The 24199-nt window shown below is 42.8% G+C and overlaps 1 protein-coding gene across 1 annotated transcript; it reads right to left on the minus strand.

Annotated features, from left to right (window-relative positions):
- Positions 1 to 143: 143 nt before the first annotated feature.
- On the minus strand, positions 144 to 22295 carry ABHD12B (abhydrolase domain containing 12B). The gene is made up of 13 exons (XM_012757992.3): positions 22168 to 22295; positions 16572 to 16699; positions 15546 to 15648; positions 13440 to 13559; positions 11169 to 11199; positions 8486 to 8531; positions 8250 to 8379; positions 7768 to 7805; positions 5802 to 5881; positions 2994 to 3076; positions 1641 to 1719; positions 907 to 1025; positions 144 to 786 (listed from the first exon to the last, which is right to left on the minus strand). Exons 1-13 carry the CDS (start codon positions 22260 to 22262, stop codon positions 759 to 761), a joined length of 1080 nt encoding a protein of 359 aa, XP_012613446.2. The 5' UTR covers positions 22263 to 22295; the 3' UTR covers positions 144 to 758.
- Positions 22296 to 24199: the final 1904 nt, after the last annotated feature.

Below are 24199 nucleotides of genomic sequence, written 5' to 3' on the forward strand. Positions count from 1 at the left end.
AATGCCATTTAAATGAACTAAACTAAAATGTGGATTATTTAACTACAGGAGAGCAACTTTCTTACACTGCTGCCTAAGTCCAAACTAAAGACCAATGTTTTATTCCGTCTGGGGTACTAAAACAAAATGCCATGAGCTAAGTGGCTTATAAACAACAGAAATGTATTTCTCATAGTTCTGGAGGCTAGGAAGTCCAAGATCAAGGTGCTGGCAGATTCAGTGTCGTGTGAGGGTCACTTTCTGGTTCATAGATGGTACCTTGTCATTGTGTCTTGAAATGGGGGGAGTGGTAAAGAGCTCCTTTGGGCTTATTTCATAAGGGCACTAATCCCATTCCTCAGAGCTCTGTGCCACCTCCTTACACCATCACATTGACAACTGGGTTTCAACATATGAATTTTGGGGGTGGACACAGACATTCAGACCATAGCAACTACCTTATTCACAAATATCCCTAAGATGTTTGATAACTACACATTTTTAGATGGGATCCAAATTTTTATCAAATTTTTATCAAATTCTGATTCTCCACAGTGAGGTTTAGCATGTTTCACAAAGTAGATTTTGATAAGGTAAGTGAGAACATTCCATACCACCTAGCATCCATGCTTTCTCTTATTCAATTGGCAAGTGACTTGTAGAAATGTCAATGGCTTCAGCTCATCCAACCAGCCCGGTACAATTGTACATTAAAAGGTGCACGTCACAAGTGGTGTTTGGACCAAGTCTCCATCGAGGATTTCCACTGCCCTCGAACCTCATGCCCACTGCTTGCTCAGGAAATCTCTGCAGAAAAAGAACCCCAATTAGCTCATGAACTTTACCTGCCTCGTGATCTAAGTTAGCCAGAGCAGCCCTAATTGTCTTTAAGGGGAAGATACTCACATTTAGCAAAGCAGCTCTTACCTCACGGTTATTAATAGTGTGGGGTTTTCACAAAGGAGGTTGTGTTTGTAGCCAGGAGGAAAGATAACCATCTTGACCCTCTCTTTGTTTCTGTATGCATTGTGTGCAATTTCATAGACCTGCAAGGGACAGAAAGGCAGAGACTCAAAGGCTGACAATTCAAAGCTATGGATGTTCTAGCCCAGTTGCCCTAGAAAGGTACTGAAACAGCCAACTTGGGGAGTTTGTCCCATTAAGTCAGAGACATGGGGACTCGCCACCTCCCCAACCAGCTGCCTGTATAGCTAAAGAACTGAATGCAGCCATAGCTAATATAGAATACTGAAAAAAACATCACCCTTCCCTGCCCATACCTCATGGCAAGAGGGCAAGGAATTGCTATGGACCAACTCTAGTGGAGGTTTATTTAAAATAAAAAGAACTACACCCCCAGTTTTAGAGCCTCTACAGCAGAGACAACGTGGAGGTTCCCACAGCAGCCCGGGACCTTCCCCACACTTGTAGAGCCACACACCCCAGAGGGGGCCCAGCTCTGCCGCAAACACTACTTTGACTTTGCTAGCCAAGAACACGATGTTCATTGTATAAAATAACAGCAGACTTTTTAGGGGTGTAGAGAATCTCTTATAATGTCAGATACTTTTCCTTAGGCTCTAATCAAAGTTTGGCTGAATGAAAACAAAATGGAGAAATAAGTATAGTATGTTTCAGTCAGCACTGAGCTCTTAGTTTACCTTTTTTCCATACTCCAAAGGCACTGTATTGTCGTCTTCTCCATGTAAGATGAGAAGGGGTGAAGACAGGAATTTAACACTAGGGACAAGTAGAAGAAAAGCAGTTAATTCAAGAATTATGCATTGAGATTTCTCCTCTCCTAAGCAAAAGCTCTCTCCTTCCTTCCAGGGAATAACAACTTCATATATTTAAAAACTTCATAGTTACTCTTCTTCTCCAGGCAAGGTTTCCCTCTCTTCTATTTATTCATATAATTTTTTTAAAGAGACAGGGTCTTACTCTGTCTCTTTAAAGGGCTAGAGTGTGGTGGTGCAACCTCATTGCAGCCTCGAACTACCAGGCTCAAGTGATCCTCCTGCCTCAGCCTCGTGAGTAGCTGGGACTACAGGTGTGCACCACCACACCCAGCTAATTCTTTTGAAATTTTTTGTAGCGATGGGATCTCACCATGTTGCCATGGGCTAGTCTTGAACTCCTGGCCTCCAGGGATCCTCCTGCCTCAGCCTCCCAAAATACTGAGATTATTTATACAATTTAATTGAGTATTTAATTAATTTACTTCTATATGATTTGTGGAAATACTGAAGAAAAACACTGAAACACTGAATTTGTACAGCGTTAGAAGAACCTTATATTCTTCCTTATTCTACCTTATTTTGTAATATCTGTACTATTTTAATTAAAAGACTATAAAAGATAACAAAATAATTTTAAAGCCCCAAGATAACAAAACTACCACAAAATCAAAGACACCTTTTTGTAGCAATTTATTTACTTTTCCCCATAAACATAGAGGATGGACATGTAGTTAACAGGTTTGATTAGCTTCTGTTACTCCTGAGAAGGTTTGATTTCCCCAAGTGTATTGAAATAGAAAAAAATATTTCAACAACTGCCTGTTTGGAAGCATTCTTAAATCCTCCAACAAAGAGAGACTAGCCAAATTCTAGTTGTTGTATTTGCTGGCAGGTTAGTGAGCTGGGTGGTAAATGGGTTTTTGTTATATGGGAAATTGGCCTAGAAGTCAGATCCCCCAAGCAATGCTAGACTTGGCCCTAGAGGACCTTTAAAAGATCTGGATAGGCCATAAATATAGGTCGTGTGTGAGTTCAGAGAGAGTCCTGAATTGGTGAAGTCATTGAATAAAGCATGAGGAAAACAGTAACTACTAAAGATTCATAGATACCTTACCCCAAATCCTAGTGCCCATCTAAGAACCATAGAACGATATTCTAAGAAGAATAAGAATGATATTCAGACTTCTCATCTCACCATCCAGTAAGTCACATCAAAGTTACCCCTAGAATCCTATAGATACGGTAATAATGCACATCTTTTCATCACTAGCTTACTTTTCATCATTAGGGAAGACTATTTTGTCTTTTCTCAGGGCATCCATGAGCATGCGTAAAAATCCTGGAAGTTTCTGGTAAATCTATTTTTAAAAAAGAAAAAAAAATTAATACATGCCCCATAACTATTTCATTTGTTATAGTCTCCCACCATGACCCATAGTGACACAGAATGACTTTCTAAATATAATAAACTTAAAAAAAACTTTTATGGTCCTAAAAAGTAATGCACATAGGGAATTTGGAAAAAAAATAAGGAACATAGAAGAAACAAGTCACACATAATTCTGACATCATAGATAATCACTATTAACATTTTGGTTTTACTTCCTATCTTGTTTTAAAATAAAAATTGTACCATTAACTCTTACTTTTGCATACTCGTAAAGGAGCAGTGGTATGCAAAATCTAAAAATTGCTTCTACTGTGAACATAACTAATTAGTTTAGTTGGGGTATAGAATATTCCGATTAGTCTAAAATTCTGATGAAAGTATATAACACATAGATAATTGATTTTAGAGGATTTGAACATTATAAACTCTTGAATATAATTTAATATTACAATGCTTTAAAAGACACATTAGGTTTTAACAATGACCATAGGACTCGAAATATAACAACACTCATTCTAAACATGCTGAATTTCTTCGTTAACCATTTCGGTACAAATGTCGACTATAGTTGATAGCCACAGGCGAATGCACACAGCCGAGCGTCTACTTTAGTCGACAGCCAAAAGCTTTTACTTTTACAGCTTTTATCTCTGCAGTTGCAGTGTGTATGTTCGGCTAATAAGTTACTACGAATCTGTGACCTTTTAACAAGTCCTTAGTAGGAATTATCATAGTTATTTTCCTAAAGCTGCCTGTAAAGTAAAACAAGCTTTCAGTGCTTTAAAGCTTTCCTCATCACACAAGAGCAAAACGGATCTGTCGTCAATGCACAGCACAGACTATCGTGCGGACTGTGAGTGCTGGCTGTGGGCAAGGTTTCCCGGCCGGTGAGTGTGGTACCAAAGTGGTTAATAGCAAATTCCAATAAATAGCATGCTAGCTAAATTTGTTTTAAGTAAACACATAAATTAGTTTGTATGCCCTGAAAACATCCATTTCAACTGAAAATGAGTACAGGAGAGAAACCCTGAGCAGCATAGCACCTTTCTCACAAAGTTGGACCCTACCTCCAAACTCTATCCCAAACCCATCCATTTCTCTCATCCCCACGGTCACCCAGCCAAGCCAGCCTCCTCTTGCTTTATACTGTGCCAACAATCCCAAATGGCTCCCTGCTTCCACCCTCACCCTTCTATAATCCAGTTCCCACAGGAAACCAGCGTGATCGTTTTAATGTGCAAATAAGAGCATGTTACTCTTTTGCTTAGCATTCTCCAAAGGCACTTGGATTGAACCCAAACATGTAACTTTGGCTGTTGAGGCCCTACAGAATCTAGTGGCAGCCTCTGTCTCCAGCCTTATCTCCTGTCCCTAGGCCTCTTCCTGTCCACCTGCAGGCCCTGCTGCCTTCAGGTCCTGGAACATTGCTAGGCCTGATCCCAGCTCAAGGCCCAGGCCTTTGCTTTCCCTGAGGCCTGAGACCTCCAGATGTTCCCAGGTGGCTGTCTTCCTATCATGCAGGTCTCAGCTCAGTGATGTTTCCTCAGAGAAGTTTTCCATAACCAGCCAGTCATTCCCTATCATGTTATTTTGTTGCTGTCACAGCACTTCTCACTACTGTTGTTTTTTTTCTTATTATGTACTTATCTTCTATCTGTTTCACAGCCAAGTATATAAACTTCATAGGAGAAGGACACACAACTTTCTTATTCCCTGTGTTATCCTCAGAACCTAGAAAAGTTCCTGGCACATAATAGATACTCCATAAACATAAATATAATAAACATAAATATTTGCTAAACATAGAATGACTCTATTATGCAAATTCCTTGGTATACACTTTAAAACTATTGTCTGTCATTTTCATCTTAGTATGACTGAATTTCAGATTTTATTCCTTAAAATAGATCTATAAAGAGGAAAGATAAGCAAAGCTACCTTTCCTGAAAATAGTTAACCAAATTTCAGACAGTTCTGTGATTGTTTATTGTATTCCCAAAGTTGATGGTTAACGTATCCTTAAGATGCATTATAGCATGCAATAATTGTAAAATTGTGGTCATCTATCTCCTCTAAGACACCTCTCTCTCATTTGCGAACATTTATAGGAATATACAACTATCAGCCATTGAACATCAGGCATGGAATAAAATTATAAAATTAGCATAATCTACACAACAGATTTTTAAGACTACATCTTGTGGCCCAATTCTTTACACCTTATATTCTTGGCAAGATTGTCTTCTTTATCTGGAATACTATTTAAAAGCATTTGGCAGCTTCCTTGAATTCTCTAGAAACTTTCTTACGATAGTCATGAAAGATATATGAATGACATTCATAGGGCTAAAAATCATGTATGAAAGTTTGTTTTCATTTTAAAAGGGAATAATAAGAATAATAAACCTAAGGAAAGTCTTATCTATTTAAAAAAATTACAAAAGATAAGAGGCACAGTTAATGAGAAAAAGAGCTTTCACTCTTAATAAGCCACTCAATATGTTAGAAGAAAATAAAAGAACTACCAAATCCAAAGCCTTGCATCCCCTTGTATGAACTGGTTAATAAACTATCTCAGGTTAGAATAATTTAGAAACACATAAAACTAGTTATGAAAAGTAATAATGTTAATAAACATATATGTGTAGAAACAGCTTACACTTTGATACCTTGTGAAGATGAAACAGGCTCACCTTTAGCAAGGGATAATTGATACTTGCTGTCCACATGTTGGTAAATGGAGCTTCCAAGACAATAGCATCAACTGGGCATCCTTGAAAATAATAAAATTTTTAAAAAATCTGTATCTCCCTTATTCAAATACCACTTTCCCTAGATAAGAGGTCCTCAAGGTCTTGTACATGAACTATATCAAAATTATTTATAAAGCTTATTAATAATGTAAATTTCTAGCTGAGTAAGGTGGCTCACACCTGTAATCCTAGCACTTTGGAAGGCCAAGGTGCGAGTATCAATTGAGGCCAGGAGTTGAAGACCAGCCTGAGCAAAAACATAGCGAGACCCTGTCTCTACAAAAAATTTAAAAATAAGCTGGGCATGGCGGCACATGCCTGAAGTCCCAGCTACTCAGGGGGCTGAGGCAGTAGAATCATTTGAGCCCAGGCGTTGGAGGTTGCAGTGAGCTATGATGATGCCACTGCACTCTAGCCATAAAAACAGAGTGAGACCCTGTCTTAAAAAAAAATTGTAAATTCATGGACCCCACCACCACCACTATACTTATTAGTCAGAATCTTGGGGTTAGGGACTGAGGATGTGCATTTTTAACAAGTTCCCCCCAAGTCCCCAGAGATATCTATGAACGTAATAGTGAAAAACCACTATCTTCTTCTAAGAACACAACCAGGTCTTCATGGCTTGGATAATTTAAGAAAGCAAAGTACTATAGGAAGAGTGTTCTGTAGTTCATTGTGAAGAATGTGCCAAAGGCTGACTAGGTTCTTTGGGTGAATACTCCCTCTGGGAACAATTGGAAAATGTATGTGAGAGTAGGGTATGCATTTGTATATGTTTAAAGGTATATAGGGCTACTGATCAGTGAGAATTTACAGAGCTAATAACAAAACAGAGAAACCCAGAGAGTTTGAGCCACATTTCCTCTCAAAGCAGTCGAAACTCTGAAAGCAACAGTAGTGGCTGAGTGGATCGGAAACTAGACAAAGCCTTCAGTCTTTCCCCAAATCAAAAGAACAAAAATTAGAATTCAAGAGCTGATAAGGAAAAAGACTCTAGAACATTTCTCAGGCTTTTGGTTGTCATCTTAAAGGACTACCCTTTAGAAGTATAGAGAACTAGAAACAGGCCAGCCCGCGTAAAGACTGAAGCTCAGCTTCCAATCAGCTCAGTCTCTGATTGGATTAAGGTGATATGTTCCTGCCATAATAACTACCTTTCAGGAAAAAAATAAATTATATTTGGAAGAAGATAACATCACCCCAAGCCTCATCTCATCTCTATAATTTTCCATAAGTAATGTCTAGCATTTAATAAAAAATAACTAGACATACAAAAAATAGAGCAAAAAAACAAAACAAAACCAATAAAAGCAGATAACTGGCATTGGAATTGTTAAACTATATAGCATTAGGATAACAAATATTTTTATTTATCCAGCATCTTTATGTATGAAGTAAATTCTAATTTTTGATCTTAAAAAAAATGACTTGGCCCTATTCACATAGATTCTAATTCATCCAACCAGCTAGGATCCAGGAAAGCTGTGTTTTTAACAAGCACACCCAGTGGATTCTGATACAAGCAGTTAGCAGATCACCTTAAGAAATCCCCACATAAATCTTATATAAGAAGGGCTGCAGAGAGCAAGTCCTGCCTAATATTTCATAATGTATTATTTTCCTCTCCTGTAGTTTAAATTAATATCACTTCACAAGGAGAGCTCTTTCAGAGGTAATTTTAACTCTTTCCTTAGTATTTATTTTCAATTTCATAAACTAAAAAAGCATATGTTATTTTATTAATATATTAAATGGAAAGGAAAAAAATTGTTACACTGTCAGAAGCTATCTAAAGTTGGGATGCTTTAGGTATCTGTGTGCTCAAAGTATATAAAATAATCTGTTAATTTTTATTTTTCTACCTCAAGCCAAGAAATTATATCATTTAAGCATTTCATATTACCTCTCTCTTCTAATACTCTTGCAGCATTTGTTGCAACTCTGTAAAGCAATGAAAATTAGTACACATGTGAAGCAATGAGTTAACAGCCAAGTAAACAGTACAAAATGCAACATCCAGTATAAGCATTTGATAAAAGCTCTAGGCTTTCTGGTTAGAAAATGCATATAGATATAAAATTTTGCACAGGATTTCAAGGGGTTCCACAGACTCTAAATTAAGAATCCTTTTCTTCAAAACTCTCTGAGAGTTCCAGAATGAACTTCAATGTCGTAGACAGCCATAGAGCTGAAAGTATCCTCTCTTGTTTTATAGACAGGCATACTAAGATGGCAAGATCTCCAGACACTTCTGGAGTATGAGAGAGACCAGAGAAGAGTCACCTGTCTCCTGGCTGAGTGCTCCTCCCACTACTCACTTTGCTTTTGCTATGACACTAAAGCCCCAAAGACCCACCTAAGGACCCGTATTCAGATCTCACTTACCCTGTACCCAGAGAGTGGCCCCAGAGACACACAGGGGTGGTGCCACTTCTTGCCTTGGTCCACTCATAGATACAAATAGCATCCACAGTCAGTCCCTCCTCTGTGGGCTTACCCGTAGAGTCCCCAAATCCTGGCAGCAAGAAAAGGCAAACACAGTACCACTGCCTCCAAAATGAGGGGTCATCAAAAGCCTCCTACTTATTGAAAAATCTTTGTGTACTGTTCTTAACACATACCTCTGTAGTCAACACACAAGACATGAAAGCCACCATCGCTCAGCACCTAGATGACAAAGGAGCTGTTATCACTGTGATTAGAAGATGTAAACAGAAAAGGCTCTTCCTCCATATGTCCACCCCTAGTTGTGATGGTTTCACAGATAGGGAAAAGACATATTTTTGAAATCTGGTGTCTGACTTCAAACCAGAGAAGCTCAGGCTCAGTGGGAAAGATGGAAAGCAGCAGGGCAGACAGCTTGGTCATGCCCTGGCTCTTGGCCTAGTTATTTAACATTTACATATGTAAATATTATTCTGAAAATCAAAAATCAATAGTTATTAGGGTTGTTGGAAGATCACATGAGATGATGTACTAAATATCCAGTTACATAGTAAATGTCCTTTTTTAAGAATCCCCTTGAGAATAAGAACAGTTGTAGTAGAGGCGATCAAATAATGGGAAGCTATTTATATTAAATATCAATAGACAAAGAGTTAATATCATCAAAAATTAAGAGATAACTTTAATATATAAAGCCACTCCCAAAACCCTAGTAGGTAAAGGAGGAAAGAATATGTGAACATAATTTCACATGAAATGAAACATGATAGACAAGAAGAGAGATAAATGAAACAAAATTTTACTTATACAAGCACTTTGAAAAGTTAATCCTCACAACAGTGCTACAAAATAGATATTATCCACATTTTACAGATAAAGAAACTGAACCCTGAAGAGTCTAAACAACTTGTTCATGGTCACCCAGTTGGGTAGAGACAGAAAGAAAATTCCTGGGTCTGCCTCTATCCAAATACTGTGCTTGCTCTACCAGAATATAGACGTGGGTGGCTAAACCTCATTAGGAACTTGTAAATACAAACTGAGACTAATAATGAGGAAGTAAATAGAACTTTTAAATATCCATTCAAACTACATTCCCTCCAAAAAAGTTAGCGAAGGCATGACAGCTAAGCATCCAGGGAAATGGGAATATCCGTGTGTTGTGGTGACACATATTGAAGGACCACTTGACGGTACAACTCAGAACAACAGCAGCAACAAACCCCACTCCTAAGAATTAATCTCTAGGGAAAAAAATACAAAAGAAGAAAAACCTAGATGCTTATAGTTTTCCATAAAAATAATATTTAAAGTTAATTCGGGAAGAAAAAAAATCTTACATCCAACAGCAGTGGAATAGTTAAATAAGCAATTGTCTGTAAATACAATGGAGAAGTTTAGAGCTGTCAAATTCTTTTAACTATGGCGACTACATAAAAATATGGAAGGATGTTTATAAAACAGTATTAAGTAAAAGAGCACAACATAAAATTATAAGTATAATCATAATAACAAACACTTTATGTAAAGATAGAGATAAAGACTAGGTAGGAATGCAAATAAATGAAACTAGCTATACCAGCTGCTTGCAGTGATGAATGTGTGATTGAATGAGAATTTAATAATAAAGATGTATTTTTTTAAAGAAATCCCCTCTCCTGGAGGAAAGGAAGGGCTCAGGCAGTGGTCCTGTAGGGCAGTGACAATGGTGCACGTCATGCCCACGATCTGCCTGGGGGGGTGTCCTGCCCTGCCAGCCGCTGTCCTTCCCACCCATCCGGATTGCCTGGTTGTTTTTCACACCTACAGCCCTGCTCCTTTCCAGGAAAAGGAGGGCATGTGATTCAGCTCTGAGTGGGAGGGGAAGAAAATACACGTTCTCAAGAACATCAGCTTCACTACGTTCCACGTTCCACGTGGGAAGTGTAAAGATCAGAGTGCAGAGCAGAAAGCAAACCTAAAAATGAATCGAAGTTACCCTCCCCAGGCAACACTGCGTCAAGCCCACCCCATCCCACAAGAGTTGGCTCTGCAGGGGCAGTGAAGAGGGGAGGGGGACAGGAGAGGAGCTTCCTGCCCACACAGGGGAGGGAGGATGAAGAGGGTACTGGATTCTAGGCCCTGCTAGGACTGTTGTATCATGAAAGAACTCTGAAGAGGGAACCAGCGTGTGGGAGGAGAGCCGAAGTCTCAGGGTCAATAACTAGAAAAGCAGCCTGCCATCTGCAACAGGGATTACCTAACCGGAGTGTGGAAACTGGAAACAGGCAGTTTGCCTCACCTGTCCTGAGGCAGGTATCGCTGAGTGGAAAGCCTGCCACCTTCCTCACACCTAGAAGTGCAGGCGCTGTCCCTACAAATTTGGAGTCATGCAGCAGAGTAGTGCGGGGAGCCAAGCGTGGCCACCACTGTGCTACTCTACGAAGCCTCATATGGGGCTGAAGCCAGGGGTTGAATAACTTACAGAAGCAGACATTCTACATCTTTTTTTCCTATCCCACTAAAAAGGATGCTTCTTATAAAATGAATGATCATTTTACATTTAATATACTCTCAATCAATCCCCCAGCCCTCAGAAAAAGCAAATAAAAGGGTTTTCGCCTCCATCTGGCAATGGAGATAGTAAGTTCATGAAGATATTTTGAGACGTTCACATCTGTTTTGATCTCCCATGGTCAAGACAGGAGGAGAAGTCCACTTGTGGAACTCTGAGCCCCAGACACCAAAATCCACATGACCAGTGCCCTGGGGACCTCTCAGGAGGTAACCACACTGAGAGCCTGAGGAAAACCTTGTGACTGTCACACAGAATTAATGGGGACTTATAAAATTGGTGCTTTGAGGCCTCTTTAGACATACCTTTGCCAGCTTAACTCTGTGAGAAGCCGCCCTGTAGAGGAGATTTGAAAAACAAACAAAGAAACAAGAATTACGATGACGAATTCAATAAAAATCACTCTCATGGTGCTGGCATATGATCTCATGCCTTTCTTGTTTGGGTGAGAGACATAAATAACTAGGAGAAAGGGGATTATTTTTTGATGTCAGAGCCAGCTCAGACGTCAGGGTGAATGACTGGTGCCTCCCCATTGCGGTGACATTCCCCTAAATGAGTAACGGATGCCCACTCTTTCTAGTGCTTCCCAAGGTAAGCATCTGATGAACTACTGATAATCCAACTCCTTTCACTTCTACACAGCAAAACTTGTCTCTAAGAATACTTTTAGAAACTAAAGGAAAATAAGTTCCAGAAAGTGGTTTTTCAAAACAAGGGATGATGTGGTCAAGTTGCACTACAATAAGATCTGCCCGCATCCTGTCACTCTGCCATGAAGTGCAAGATGGAGTCAAGGAGGGAAACTTCATGACCCTGTAGGAGCAGAAAACACTTTTCCCCCCCAAATGATCAGATTGTCTACTCTCTATTAACCACATTAATAAAAGAGAGTCAAAGATAATTCAAATGGTAGAGAAGTCTTAAAAATCACTTGAATTTTGTCTTAGAGCCAAGTTTCTTAAACCTTGGTGGATCATGGAGGATTTTGAACATCTAGTTAAAGCTATGGACCCATTTCCCAGAAAAAAGTACTCTCGCTGCAGATTTTATGTAGAGTTTTGGGGAGGGAGTTCATGGCCCCTCTGGGGCTTCCATGGATCTCAAATCTCTAACCACTGTGGTTTTTTGTTTTTGTTTTTGAGACAGAGTCTTGCTTTGTTGCCCTGGGTAGAGTGCAGTGGTGTCATCATAGCTCACTGCAACCTCCTGGGCTCAAGCAGTCCTTCTGCCTCAGCCTCCCAAGTAGTTGGGATTACAGGCACGCACCACAACACCTGGCTAATTTTTCTATTTTTAATAGAGACGGGGTCTCACTCTTGCTCAGGCTGGTCTCGAACTCCTGAGCTCAAGCAATCCTCCCACCTCAGCCTCCCACAGTGCTAGGATTGCAGGTGTGAGCCACCACACCTGGCCTAGAACCACTGTTTTTAATGCAGCACCAAGATTCCCTGTAACCTCCCATTTGAGGAGTACTGCTTGGTACTCAGTACTTTCAGCTCAGTACTGCTGACAGCAAGCTGCCACTTCTGGGCAGAGGACAAGAAGAAGCTGTGGCTAACCCCAGAGCCAGGAAATCTGGCCTAACAGAGGGCAATTGCAGATTTATACTGAGGGGCAAATGTGCTGTGTGGTCCACACAATCTTCGAACTAAGTATATTGTAACACCACCCAAGTTTACACAATGAGAACAATGTTAAACAATGTTGAAAAATGTTGAGTGTCACAGGAAATCTCATTAAATGTGATTCCAAAATGGACACATCAAGACAGTCCCTTGAGAAAAGGGGAGTCTTGAGAAAGCCATCACCTGACAGGAAAGGACAGGAGGGGGGGACATTGGCAAGCATCCCTCCAGAGAGGGAGGAGATCTGTGGCATTCTGAGCCACATCGCCCCTCCCCCGAGCTGGAGAGGCGAAGTCATCGCTGATAATCATCACAGGGTGTAATTACACAGGCCAGGAAAGGCTGACAGCCCATCAAAGGACAGCCAGACTTCTGGGAGACATTCTTTGTTACAAAGCGAGGTTGGGACTACACAGAGTGGGCTGAGGCACGAATATTCTAGACCAGAGTTAGTCAGATGGTCCCCAGTTCCTGTGGTCAGAAGTCCAGGTGATCTGTCTTAGGGAGTCACACTTTTGGTTAACAGAACTAATTCTAAATAAAGTGCTCTCCACTGAAGTCTTCAGAAAAAGCCACTGATGTGGAAATTGCTCTTTCTGTTCCCCATAATGCATGCCTGTTCCCCTTCCCGTCACCGTGGGTTCAGTCCGTCATTTCAGACACTCTCAGGGAATGAGGAACCATTGCCTTCTTTGCAATCGATATCCAAATTTTGGAAGCGTTATTCCTTTCCCCTTCTCAGTTAAGGGTCCACATTATCCTACACAGAGAATAATCTTTTTAAGAAAAGCCTATTGCTAGAACACCCTCAGATTTCAACCCAGGAAAAGAAGTCAGTGAAGGCATGCCTGCAGAGTGGAAACTGAGCCCTGCCCTTCTTCACTCCCCCATAGGGATGAAATGCTCTCAATCTCTCAAAAAAAAAAAAATCCAAGCAGAGCCACTGACCTGTGCTGGGCACTGCCGTGAAGATAAACAATAATCGGGTTCCCATCGCGAAGGGCTGCTTCGTACCAGCAACGGTCCTTCCCCTTGGCGTCTTGCCCCCGGCAGCTGGGGACCACGTGCCTGAGGAGCAAGGGAGGGTTTAAACAAGCATGTGCAGGGAGAGGAATTCATCCTTGCCAAAGTCAGAATCCCTCCTTATGTTTTATGTGTATATATACACTTTTTAAAACTGAGTAACATATGCATATGGTACGAAGAAAAATCTAATACCACAAAACATCTTATGATGAGAACCAGTACCACCCTACACAATCTCCCCATGCACAGAGGCAACCCCTTTTAACCATTTACTGTTTTAGTTCTTCTGACTTCCGTGCCTATTAATTTTCCAAGACTGCAGTTCTTAGGTGCAGTCCATTGAAATGACCAACACAAACAACAATTTAAAAAAATAGATGGAAACATGTAAAAGATAATAGACATTTGCCATCTGCCATTGGTTTGGCTGAAAAGACAAATAGGAATGAATTTAAAGGAAAATGAGTTTATGTAGGTGAAAAGAACATGAAACTAGGCTACTTTGCTACAGAAACCAAGTGAGAGGCATGCCACTTCCATGTTCACGGCAGCTCACTACCATGCGTGAGGACACTCGAGCAGCCCAATGGAGAGACCCACGTGGTGAGGCGCTGAGGCCTCCCGCCGACAGCCAGCACCGATGAGCCATCTGAGGAGTGAATGCTCCAGCCCCAGGCAACCCTTCAGATGACTGCAGCCCCGGCTGGTATCTTGACTACAACCTCATGAGAGACCCTGAACCAGAACAACTCGGCTAAGCTCTCCTGAATTCCTTACCCACAGAAACTATATGATAGATAATGAATGTTTGTTGTTGTTTTAACTCGAAAGAAGAAAGAAAGAAAGAAAGAAAGAAAGAAAGAAAGAAAGAAAGAAAGAAAGAAAGAAAGAAAGAGAAAGAAAGAGAAAGAAAACCAAATGACCTTATGATTTTAAACACCTATGTAAGCTCCAGTTCCGCCATCAAGTTAAACCAATGAAAGACTCTGAAAATACTGCCATATGGCATGTTACAATGGAACTTAGAGAACTAGCCAAGAGGTGACAAACCTGCAGTCCTCTCCGCCATTTAGGGGCAGAAAGCCTGCCATCATCCTCAGGGCCTCTGTCCCAAGAACACAGGCACCACTGCCCTCTTGGATGAGCTGGTCTGGATGAGGACAGCTGATTCACTGGACCAAGGAGCGATAGGTCAAAAGCAAAGAACAAAGATATTTCTAAATTCCAGCACTCTTAGCTGACCTGTATACCCTGTAGAACAGGAAGAAATTATGTGTGCCCACAATGATTCCTAAACATTTTATGATCAAAGGTTTAGACTCAGGGAGATGAACTATAAAATGGGACACTGGAAACCTAGCAATTGAAAACAGGTAGTGGTACAGAACCAGACAGAAGAAAATATGGAGATTAGCATAGAAAAATGGACAACTAGAATGCTCATGACTTCATTCGACAAATATTTTTGAGTGCCTTGTATGTGCCAAGCTTCATGCTAAGCCATGAAAACTCACCAACAAAGTCTGTCACCTAAGGAAACTATAGTCTTGTGAGGAAGCCCAACATTAACCAAATAATCACACAAACATTTATTTAATTACAGTGGGAATAAATTTCAAAATGGACATGCACAAGTGGCCATGAGAACACATACCTAAAGTGGGGCAGTGAGGAAAGTCTTCCCTGAAAATTACCAGTTAAAGTGAGACCCCAAGGTGAGGGAGTAGGCAGTTAGCCAAGCAAAAAGAGGGACAGGAGGAAGCCCAGAAATAGAAGGAACCGTGTGGACAAAGCAACACGAAACAAAGGGCAACATCTAAAAGACTGCATGCTCCAAAGTAAAATTCCTGGAAAACAAAATCAAGCAGGTCTAATCTCAATATAAGGGGACAGTGTCTGGAACAACGTCCAGGTGCCTCCAGGAGCACCAACCTCTCCACAGGCAGGTAGCACAGCTCTGCTCCTCTGTGCCCGCTAACAACCAAACCTGCCCCACCAAGCAGCCCAGCGTCCAGTCCATGCACTCACCAGACTCCCAGCATCACCCCAGGTTCAGCTCTGACGTAGAAGTTTACTGTGTGAGGAATCGTTGACTCTGGTCTCTTTAAATCCACAAGAAATGGAGCTTTGACTGAAAAGTAGAGATCATTATCAACTCCCAGAATCAAATTCCATGTCTTTTAATCACAATTTAAAAAAAAAAAAAGGAATAAGCCTTTGTAGGTAAACAGGTTTCTATGTTGCAAGCTACTACACTAAACTCCTAGCAAAGCATTTTGTTTATCAACTAGGACTAGCCTGCAGAAGGACTGCAAAAACAAAAACAAAACGTAAAGCTAGATTTTAAAATAGCACCAGTGTGGTAGCCCATGATAGAGGAATGGAGTTTATTCAACCCTTGTCCTTGTCTCTAAAAGCTAAAAGCAAAGAAGACAGTTTCCCTAAAAAGGTAAGAGGGCCTAGAAGAAAATAATGAGTATTCTGATACTTAAATGAAACCTAATCATTAGTCATAAGCCAAGAAATGCCTGGGATCGATTTACACCAGGAGGCAAGCAGGTAAGAACTATTAATAGAAGGACTATGTGGCACTAACAGCCCACAGTAGAAAAACACAGGAAACTAGATTCCTTACATCAGCACATCTCTCTCGCTCTCTCCCTCTCTCTCTTTCTCTCTCTCTCTCTCTCTCTCTCTCTCTCACACACACACACACACACACACACACACACACACCCTTTTTCTTTACCAGATGCAGGTAAGAAGAGAAAGAGACTACAGAAAGCTGTTAGGTATCCATATTAACGGCTAGTTTGAAGACAGCCCCCGAATTGAAACCCCACCCACGAGGCCATGTGTCTCCTTCTATTCCCAACTGTTTGCAAAGATTCATGCTCAACTTCAAAGTCAACCTTAAATAGGTTTCAGACCATTTAAGTCTAGCCACAATTATATAACTGACATGTCTTTTTCATTATGTCACAACTTTAAGGGCAGTGAGTTCTTTATTTGGGAAAAATTACATAGGCAAGTTCATGGAAGGTATATACTTACAAAAATTAAAATAAATTAGCATCTCTATCAGAGGAGGGAAAATGTGTTCTTTTAATGATTTACTAGTAAAACTGTTATACAGATCAGCAATTTTTCTTCCGAGTGTTGAACAGGAGTGTGGAACAGATCTGCAAGATATTGGGAAACAAGGTTTTCAAAATCAGTCCAAATTTTATCTTGGTTGGTTTTTACCCTTGAGGTCCCAATCAAATTTCAGTGATGAATGCTGAGAATTCCAGGTGACTTGGCATTCAAGCAACATCCTTTACACAACTGCATGTAATTATCTACAGGGCTGGTCAGACTGGGCACTGAGGGGAACCAGGCAAGGAAAGCAGCAAAGCAGGACTCCAACCAGTCACTGAAAAAGCCAGCGCCCGACAGGGACAGGAGGGGAAGGGACGATGGATGTAGCAGAGTTGGGCTCGTTCCTTTAGTGTAGCCCCAGAGGAGGCTGAGGCCAGACCCCAAAACCATCATCAGTAAACAGGATTCAGACACTTTTAAAACAGTTGCCACAGTTTTGTTTTTTTTTTTTTTTTTTTTTGAGACAGAGTCTCACTTTGTTGTCCAGGCTAGAGTGAGTGCCGTGGCGTCAGCCTAGCTCACAGCAACCTCAATCTCCTGGGCTTGAGTGATCCTTCTGCCTCAGCCTCCCGAGTAGCTGGGACTACAGGCATGTGCCACCATGCCCGGCTAATTTTTATATATATATATCAGTTGGCCAATTAATTTCTTTCTATTTATAGTAGAGACGGGGTCTTGCTCTTGCTCAGGCTGGTTTTGAACTCCTGACCTTGAGCAATCCTCCCGCCTCGGCCTCCCAAGAGCTAGGATTACAGGCGTGAGCCACAGCGCCCGGCCTCACAGTTTTTAATTGCATCGAAATTCAGCACACAATGTTAGCTATTATGATGATTAGTCTAAGACAGTGAACAAATAATCATTAGGTCCCCTCTCTGTTGGCTGAGTCTCAGGAAGAAATGAGCGGGGGAGAAGACCCCCTACTTTTGAGGAGAGATCCCTGCAGGAGAGAGACCTGCACAGGGCAGGGCTGAGCCTGGCCAGCGACTGGGATGGGAGTGCACACGGCTTGCTTATCCCACTGTTCCCTGTGACACAAACCACCCAAAGCGGGAGCCATCAGCCGACAAGCAATGATTTGTCCATGGGAGCTCACTAATGCCACCTCTGTCTCGAGCCGTATCTCTCATGAGGGTCAAGTGTGTCTCCTACCTTTGAGAGACAAGGAATACTGCTCAATGTCATCATCTCCTGCTTCCAGTTTTTGTCCACATCATCTGTTAACTAAATTCCCTTCCCTGGTGTGAGTGGTCCATGTTCAGACTGTTCAATGTAATCAGACCATGAGGTCGGAGGGCTAGAAGGTACTTTTGATGAATTGTTTCCCTCTGCCCTGATTTCTCTGCTAGACTGGGGGCATTCTGGAAGATAATTATCACCTTTCCTTTGCAAATGGGAAGACTGGAAAGTTCAGTAACGTCTCCAAGGTCACAAGCCAATGAATGGCAGAGCCATGTGTACCCCAGGACCCTACGACAGTGATCTCCAATGAGTTGTCACAGTCCTGGTCAGTTCTACCTCCCTTCCGTGCAAGCAAAAATGAACCCCAGGAACAAGGCTGGCCTCTGGCAAAATGCTGCTCTCAGAGAGTCTGGTTTTAAGATCCCCTTCTACACCCTTGCCCTGTTGGGGTCCCTCCCTCACCCTCGTTCTCCCTTCCTGCTGAGCGTGCTCAGGAGCTCTTTGATAACAAAGTCACCAATGAAAGATCCCCCCCAAAAATGAATTTTCCCTCAAGTGTTAATAACTTAAAAATCAGAGCACATATATATGTTTGGAAGTGACAAGAAGGGAGAAGATAATGAATCTCTGATGAATTTCCAGCAGTTCTGCAGGAAGTGGAAAAGATATGTGAGCTAAGGGTAATGGGTGACTCTTCCAATAAAACCTCTGTGGGCAACTGCCTACTCATAAAATCAGCAAGAAAGAAATGAAAATGATTGTTTCATAAGACTTTAAAATAAACCCCAGGAAGGCGGCAGGAAGGCGAGAACATGGTTGTTCTGATTTTAGAGATAAGAAAGAAATCAAAACCCAGAGAAGCCACTTTGAGCCACAGATCAAGCCAGAACGGACAGAGCTGAACACAAGTCCGAATTGCGGTGCCTCCTTCCAGCTGGCTCCTGGGTCCATTCTGGGGACTCCCCGCCCCCACCGCTACCCTGCCTGTCAGCCTCCCGCTAAGCTGTCTTTTGAAGGTAGGCGGGGTAGTCTCCCGCTAAGTTATCTTTTGAAGGTCTGCTTGGGAAGCAGAGGCAATCCAGGGAAATATGTTTCTGTTTTTAAGGAATAATTCATACAGACCCCTTCTCTCAAATAGCTCGAGGCACTTCTGTGGGAAGCGCTGTGGGAAGAGAACAGAGTGACCAGATCGTTGGGAGCATCAATAATGCAAAGCCACTTCTTTTAACTAGGGGGTTGTCAATTTGACTTCTCCTAGATCAGTAGGGGATCAAAAGTCACCAGTAGCTAATAGACCTTATTTGAGCGGAGGATGCAATTTCAACCCAATCCTTGCTAACAGCCAGCCACATCAAATGGCCACCTTGGTGCTTTGGTGTTCCTTTGCCTGCCCTTTGATCGGCTGCGGCTGTAACTGCACAGCGCCCCACGGGGACCACAGAGCCTAACTGGATCATTCTTACTGGTGAGACTTGGTGGAGTCTGAACTGCTACAAGGTGAATCATTCATGTTCAGAGATATCTGCAAATCAATTTCAGAAGCCCAAACCTAATTACATTTAGCAAGATAATTATTCCAAATATTAAGACAGGTTGCACATCCATCCTATGTGCCAATTCATTCAGCCAATGAATGGGTGTTGATCACCAAGCACCAGGTGACACCCTCCCAACCAAATCCTTCCCTTCCTTCACGCCCACTCAGGTATCTCTTTTTTGTCAAAGCCTTTCTGGAGAGACATTCCCACGGTGACCTTTCCTCTCTTTTCACCCCTCCCACAAATTATACAATTATGATTATATAATCATAATTCAACTTTAGTTTGATCCTGAATTTCCCTCTTAATAGTTTTCCCATTATTAGTTCTGTGTTCCCTCTGTGCCAGGTCCCGGGCGACAAGGACATCGTGGCATATACTGCTTCTTTTACATTCTACTCTGTCTAGCACAGGGCTGAGCTCAGGAAATACTTGTTGATCCACAGGTTGAAAACAGGGGTTGGGGGAGTGTATTTCTTTTGTAAGGGACAAGGAAGCAACATTTATTAGTAGCTTTGGGAGAAAGAGGAAGGGCTTCACGCTCTTTTTTTATTTAAATTGAAAATGAATTAATGTGAGCTCCACACTACAGCTGTGTGCCCAAGACCTGTTAATAGACCAGTAGGGAACCAAAACTGTGGAAAGAATGAATACATTTATCAGCCTACTTGTGGAGGTTTTTTAAGCACTATCTAGGATTGTGACAACTTGGGGTAAAATAGGGAGAAATAAGGAGGAAAACAGACCTTTAGTTTCCCCCAATTTCTTTCCTGTGCATGTTTTCCACTTTTTTAATTTAAAGAAAACCAGGTGCAAGTGGAGACTTACTCTCCTGGGCCCACCCACCTTGAGCACTGACTCTATCTGGTGAAGGTTTTGTAATATAAATAAATAGATTCCCAAGGCATTAAAAAGTAATCACTGAAAATATATGATTCAACACATCACAATGGGTCCAGTATCATGAGCAATACCAGGCACATACCAAACCCTCCATGAGGGTTTGCTCATGGAAACGAACCTGGCCCCAGGAAACAAAAAGGACTCAGGACGCTGGAAATGGGTCTATGCCTCAGCCTCAGCACAGCTTACATTAGATCAATAATCTTCTGCTCAATAGTGTCTGTTCTTTTGGGAAGCATCTATTCAGACTTTTTTTTTTTTTTTACTAATTAGTAAGGCAAGTAATAGATGGTCCCCAACTCCCCATCTCCCACTCCATTATCAGGAAAGTGAGTTGTTCTCTAAGAGCGTCAGCTGCAGCTTTGATTCTCTGTCTAATAAATGCCCTTTACTGCCAAATAAATGTTAAACAATCAGCCATCACCTCTATGGAGAACACACAAGAGAGAGGTGGTATGCTCACGTCCCCGGAACCACCTCTGGGAGGGAAGTCCTGGGAATGTGAAGTTTGACAAGTGCAGTCAGTCAGGACATTCTGCCTGGTGTGCAGACGCTACACACAACAGGGCGGAGGCATGGGTTCTGCACGACTGGACCAGGGCAGAGCTGCTCGGAGAACAGAAAGGAATAGAAGAGAAAAGATCCCTGTTTGTCCAGGGTGTTCCAAAATGAGGTCTCCTGTGTCAAGATGTGATTCTTGAATATTCTGTAACCCAATTAAACAAAAGGAATAGAAAGCAAAAAGGTAACCAAAAATGTTAATACCTTCCCACACCAACAAAATAAAACAAGATACCCAAGTGTCCTGGGTCTAGGCTCTCCTGGCTTCGGTGCAAACAAGACTGGCAATATGTTGCTGGTGGATTCAGGTAACTTAAAATTACTGTTTAAACAAAGGATTCATGGGAGGAAGAAGGTAAAAAACAAACAAAATCCTCAAAACACCCCCAATATACAGACACTTCAGGTTTAACCACTTGGGTACGAGCGTGGACTACAGTCGATAGCCACAGATGAACGTGCACAGCGACTTTAGCCAGCAGCTGTGATATGACTTCTCTAATTTTTCATTTATCAAAATAAAATTGTGAACATTTCAAAATAACGTAATGAAAACATAGATGTATATGTTACTTATTCTGATTTACATAACACGTAGTGAAGCTGCCTGTAAAGTAAAACAAGCTTCCAGTGCTTTAAAGCTTCCCTCATCACACAAGAGCAAAACGGATCCGTCGTCAATGCACAGCACAGACTGTCGTGTGGACTGTGCGTGCCGCCTGTGGGCAAGGTTTCGGGGCCCATGAGCGCCACACGGAAGTGGTTTAAACAAGGTAAGAACACGGCACAGGTAAGGCCAAGCACGGTGTCCCTGTGCTTCCTGTCCATGCTAGCGTGTCTGAGGTGTGCTCCTTGCTGGCACGCTGCAGAGTTCGCACGCAGGGAGCCAGGCAGGGACTTTCTGCTCCTTTTCCACCCACGCAGATAAGCCATTGACCCAAGAAAACGCCATCCAGCATTACAACATATCGTAATCATCAGTGGTCACTATTACGAGTATCGTTTATATTAGCAAAATGGTTAGATAAGAGAGATCTGTAAAGGAACCTGAACGGTCTTTCTGGAATCTCTAGTTCAGAAGCCCCTACCAAAGTTTTAAGTTCCTGGAAAATCAAACCTGGGAGTCTGGCCCAGGTTGCGGGAGGGGACAAGGCCAACCAAAGACCCCGTAGTTGTAGGGCTCTGGGGGCTGCCGCGGTCCCCTGTAGCCCAAGTGCCTGGCCTGGAGCCGGGCAGATGGGGGCCCCGGCCTGCCTGCGGCCCCCGACGGCCATCCCCGCCCGCGGGAGTCGGCAGGGCGCTGCTGGGGTGGGCCGGGCGCTACTCACCGCAGGTTCCGCTGGACCATGTCCCCCCAGGCGGCCACGCAGCCGCGGGCGGGGGGCTCGGGCGCCGCGGCCGCCCCGCACTGCTGCGCGTCCATCCCGCTCCGTGTCCGCGCCGCCGCGCCGCGGGAGCCGCCGCCCGCGCCCTCCCCACCCCGCGGCGCCCGCCCTCCTCCTCCTCCTCCTCCTCCTCCGCGGGGCCGGGGCCGGGAGGAGCGGCGACCTGCCGGGCTCGGAGGGCTGGCCCGCCCCGGCGCCCACCCACCGTGCGGGAGGGGACGCGGCCCGAGGGTGGGCGTCCCGGCCGCTGCTTTCGCTCCCCAGCGCGCGCACACGTAGGACAGAAGCAAGAGTGTCCTCCTCTTACAGCTGGCTGTGCAGCGCTTTCTTCCCTAACTTATTTTAGATTGATTTCCATCATTCATCTGTGTGTGCGCGAGTGATAAAGTGAAAAACTGTTTCTTTGTTTGTTTGTTTTTACCATGGTAGTGCTGAAACAGAAGTTTGATAGCCACAGGTTTAGAAGATCTTCATGAAGAATACAAGCCCTCTTCTACTTAGACTCCACTTTTTTTTCTATCTCCTTTTCTTTTTCTGAAGCGTACCCATCCCCAATCCTGTCATCCTTACTGTAGATCCCTTTGGTTAAATAATGGTTCACCTGTCCGGAGGGTGATGAACTACACAGTTACTCCATGAATCCAAAATTATAATCTCTTTGGTGTTGTTTATTTAGCAGCACATAGCCCACCTGTGTACCAAGGAGTTCACACCTTGAAACATTTGGCCCCTGGTGCAGGCTTACACTGAGCAATTGTCTCCTGCCTGAGCTGCTCCAGGGAAGCCACAGGGCACAAGTGTGGTGACAAGAGGAAGACAGGGAATGAGGTTTTGTTTGGATGCAATTTGATGCCAGCTTCAAGGCTTCATCTTGGAAACCAGGTGCAACATCCCTAAAGGCAAAATGAGTTTTTTTTGCGGTGCCTGTGAGGTTTGGCCTTTGCCCGCAGGCAGAGGGCACAGCAGGGGACTGCAAGCCCCCAGACAGTTCGTGGGCACCCATCTACGTGGCAGTAGTTTAGAAGAAAGTATATACACTTTTCAAGAAAGGGCAATTTTCTTTGAGGACGAGGCCATTTCATAGAACTGGCAGGGCAAGGGGGCATTTTGTGCACTGCCTCTTGTAATCACTCAGAGAATGTTCGTTTTCTGATTCACATCAAGATATTACAGAAGACGACCAATGGGATCTAAGCTGGATTGATGAGCCAACTGTAGGTGGGTTTACACAGGACCACACCTGCACGATGAGGAAAGTTCAAGCAGATGTTGATTCCACCCCTAGAGTTGTTCATGAACTTGGTCTGGAATCTCACAGAACTTGTTCAGGGAAGCTCTGGATGAGACTCTGGGGCCATGCTATATGCAGGTGGAGGGATCAGGGATGGGGAGCAGAGGTGGGAGAGAAAAACACCTGCATGTGGTCCCAGGGTCTATTTCTGTCTATTTGTCCAGGCAGAGAGAGGTTAGAGGCCCACCTGCTGGTCGAGCAGACAAAGTTGGAAGCCCTAAGTCTAGGGAAATGTTTGAAGTGCTCAGCAAAATCTCTGAAGTTGGAAATCACTATGGCCCTTTTTTTTTAAAGATTGAATAAATTACGACTCTAGGAGAAGGCTTTTCCCACCATAAATAGCCCTTTTTCAAATGGCACTTCCTGGAAATCAGATGTTTGATATGATCTGGCAGGATCTAAAAAAAAAAAAAAAAAGAGATCCACTTATGTATTCAGCACCTATTTACTACCCTTTTAGGTGCTGGGTTGCACAATGGGTACTGCAGGGACATAAACCAGGATCCCACCTTGTTGGAAGGTTTATCTCAGGATGAATCATGAGATGACAGAATAGGAATTGAAAAGTGCCCTAAGGACAGAAATCAGATCAGGTGATGTGGGGAAGAGGTTGACTACTAAGGGGTGTGAGGGAACATTTAAAGTATTGGAAATTGTCTATCTCAAATGCAGTTGTGATTACAT

Source organism: Microcebus murinus, chromosome 6 (assembly GCF_040939455.1).
Source record: "Microcebus murinus isolate Inina chromosome 6, M.murinus_Inina_mat1.0, whole genome shotgun sequence".
Taxonomy (NCBI): Eukaryota; Metazoa; Chordata; class Mammalia; order Primates; family Cheirogaleidae; genus Microcebus; species Microcebus murinus.

Excerpts from the sequence above, each read along its gene's own strand:
- ABHD12B (XM_012757992.3), bottom strand. The coding sequence starts at position 22,262 with ATGGACGCGCAGCAGTGCGGGGCGGCCGCGGCGCCCGAGCCCCCCGCC. Across the intron at positions 7,806-8,249 it reads GGCCACTCTCTGGGTACAGG|AGTTGCAACAAATGCTGCAA; the intron begins GTAAGTGAGATC and ends ATTGCTTTACAG. Across the intron at positions 1,720-2,993 it reads GTCTTCCCTAATGATGAAAA|TGTTAAATTCCTGTCTTCAC; the intron begins GTAAGCTAGTGA and ends ACTTGTCCCTAG.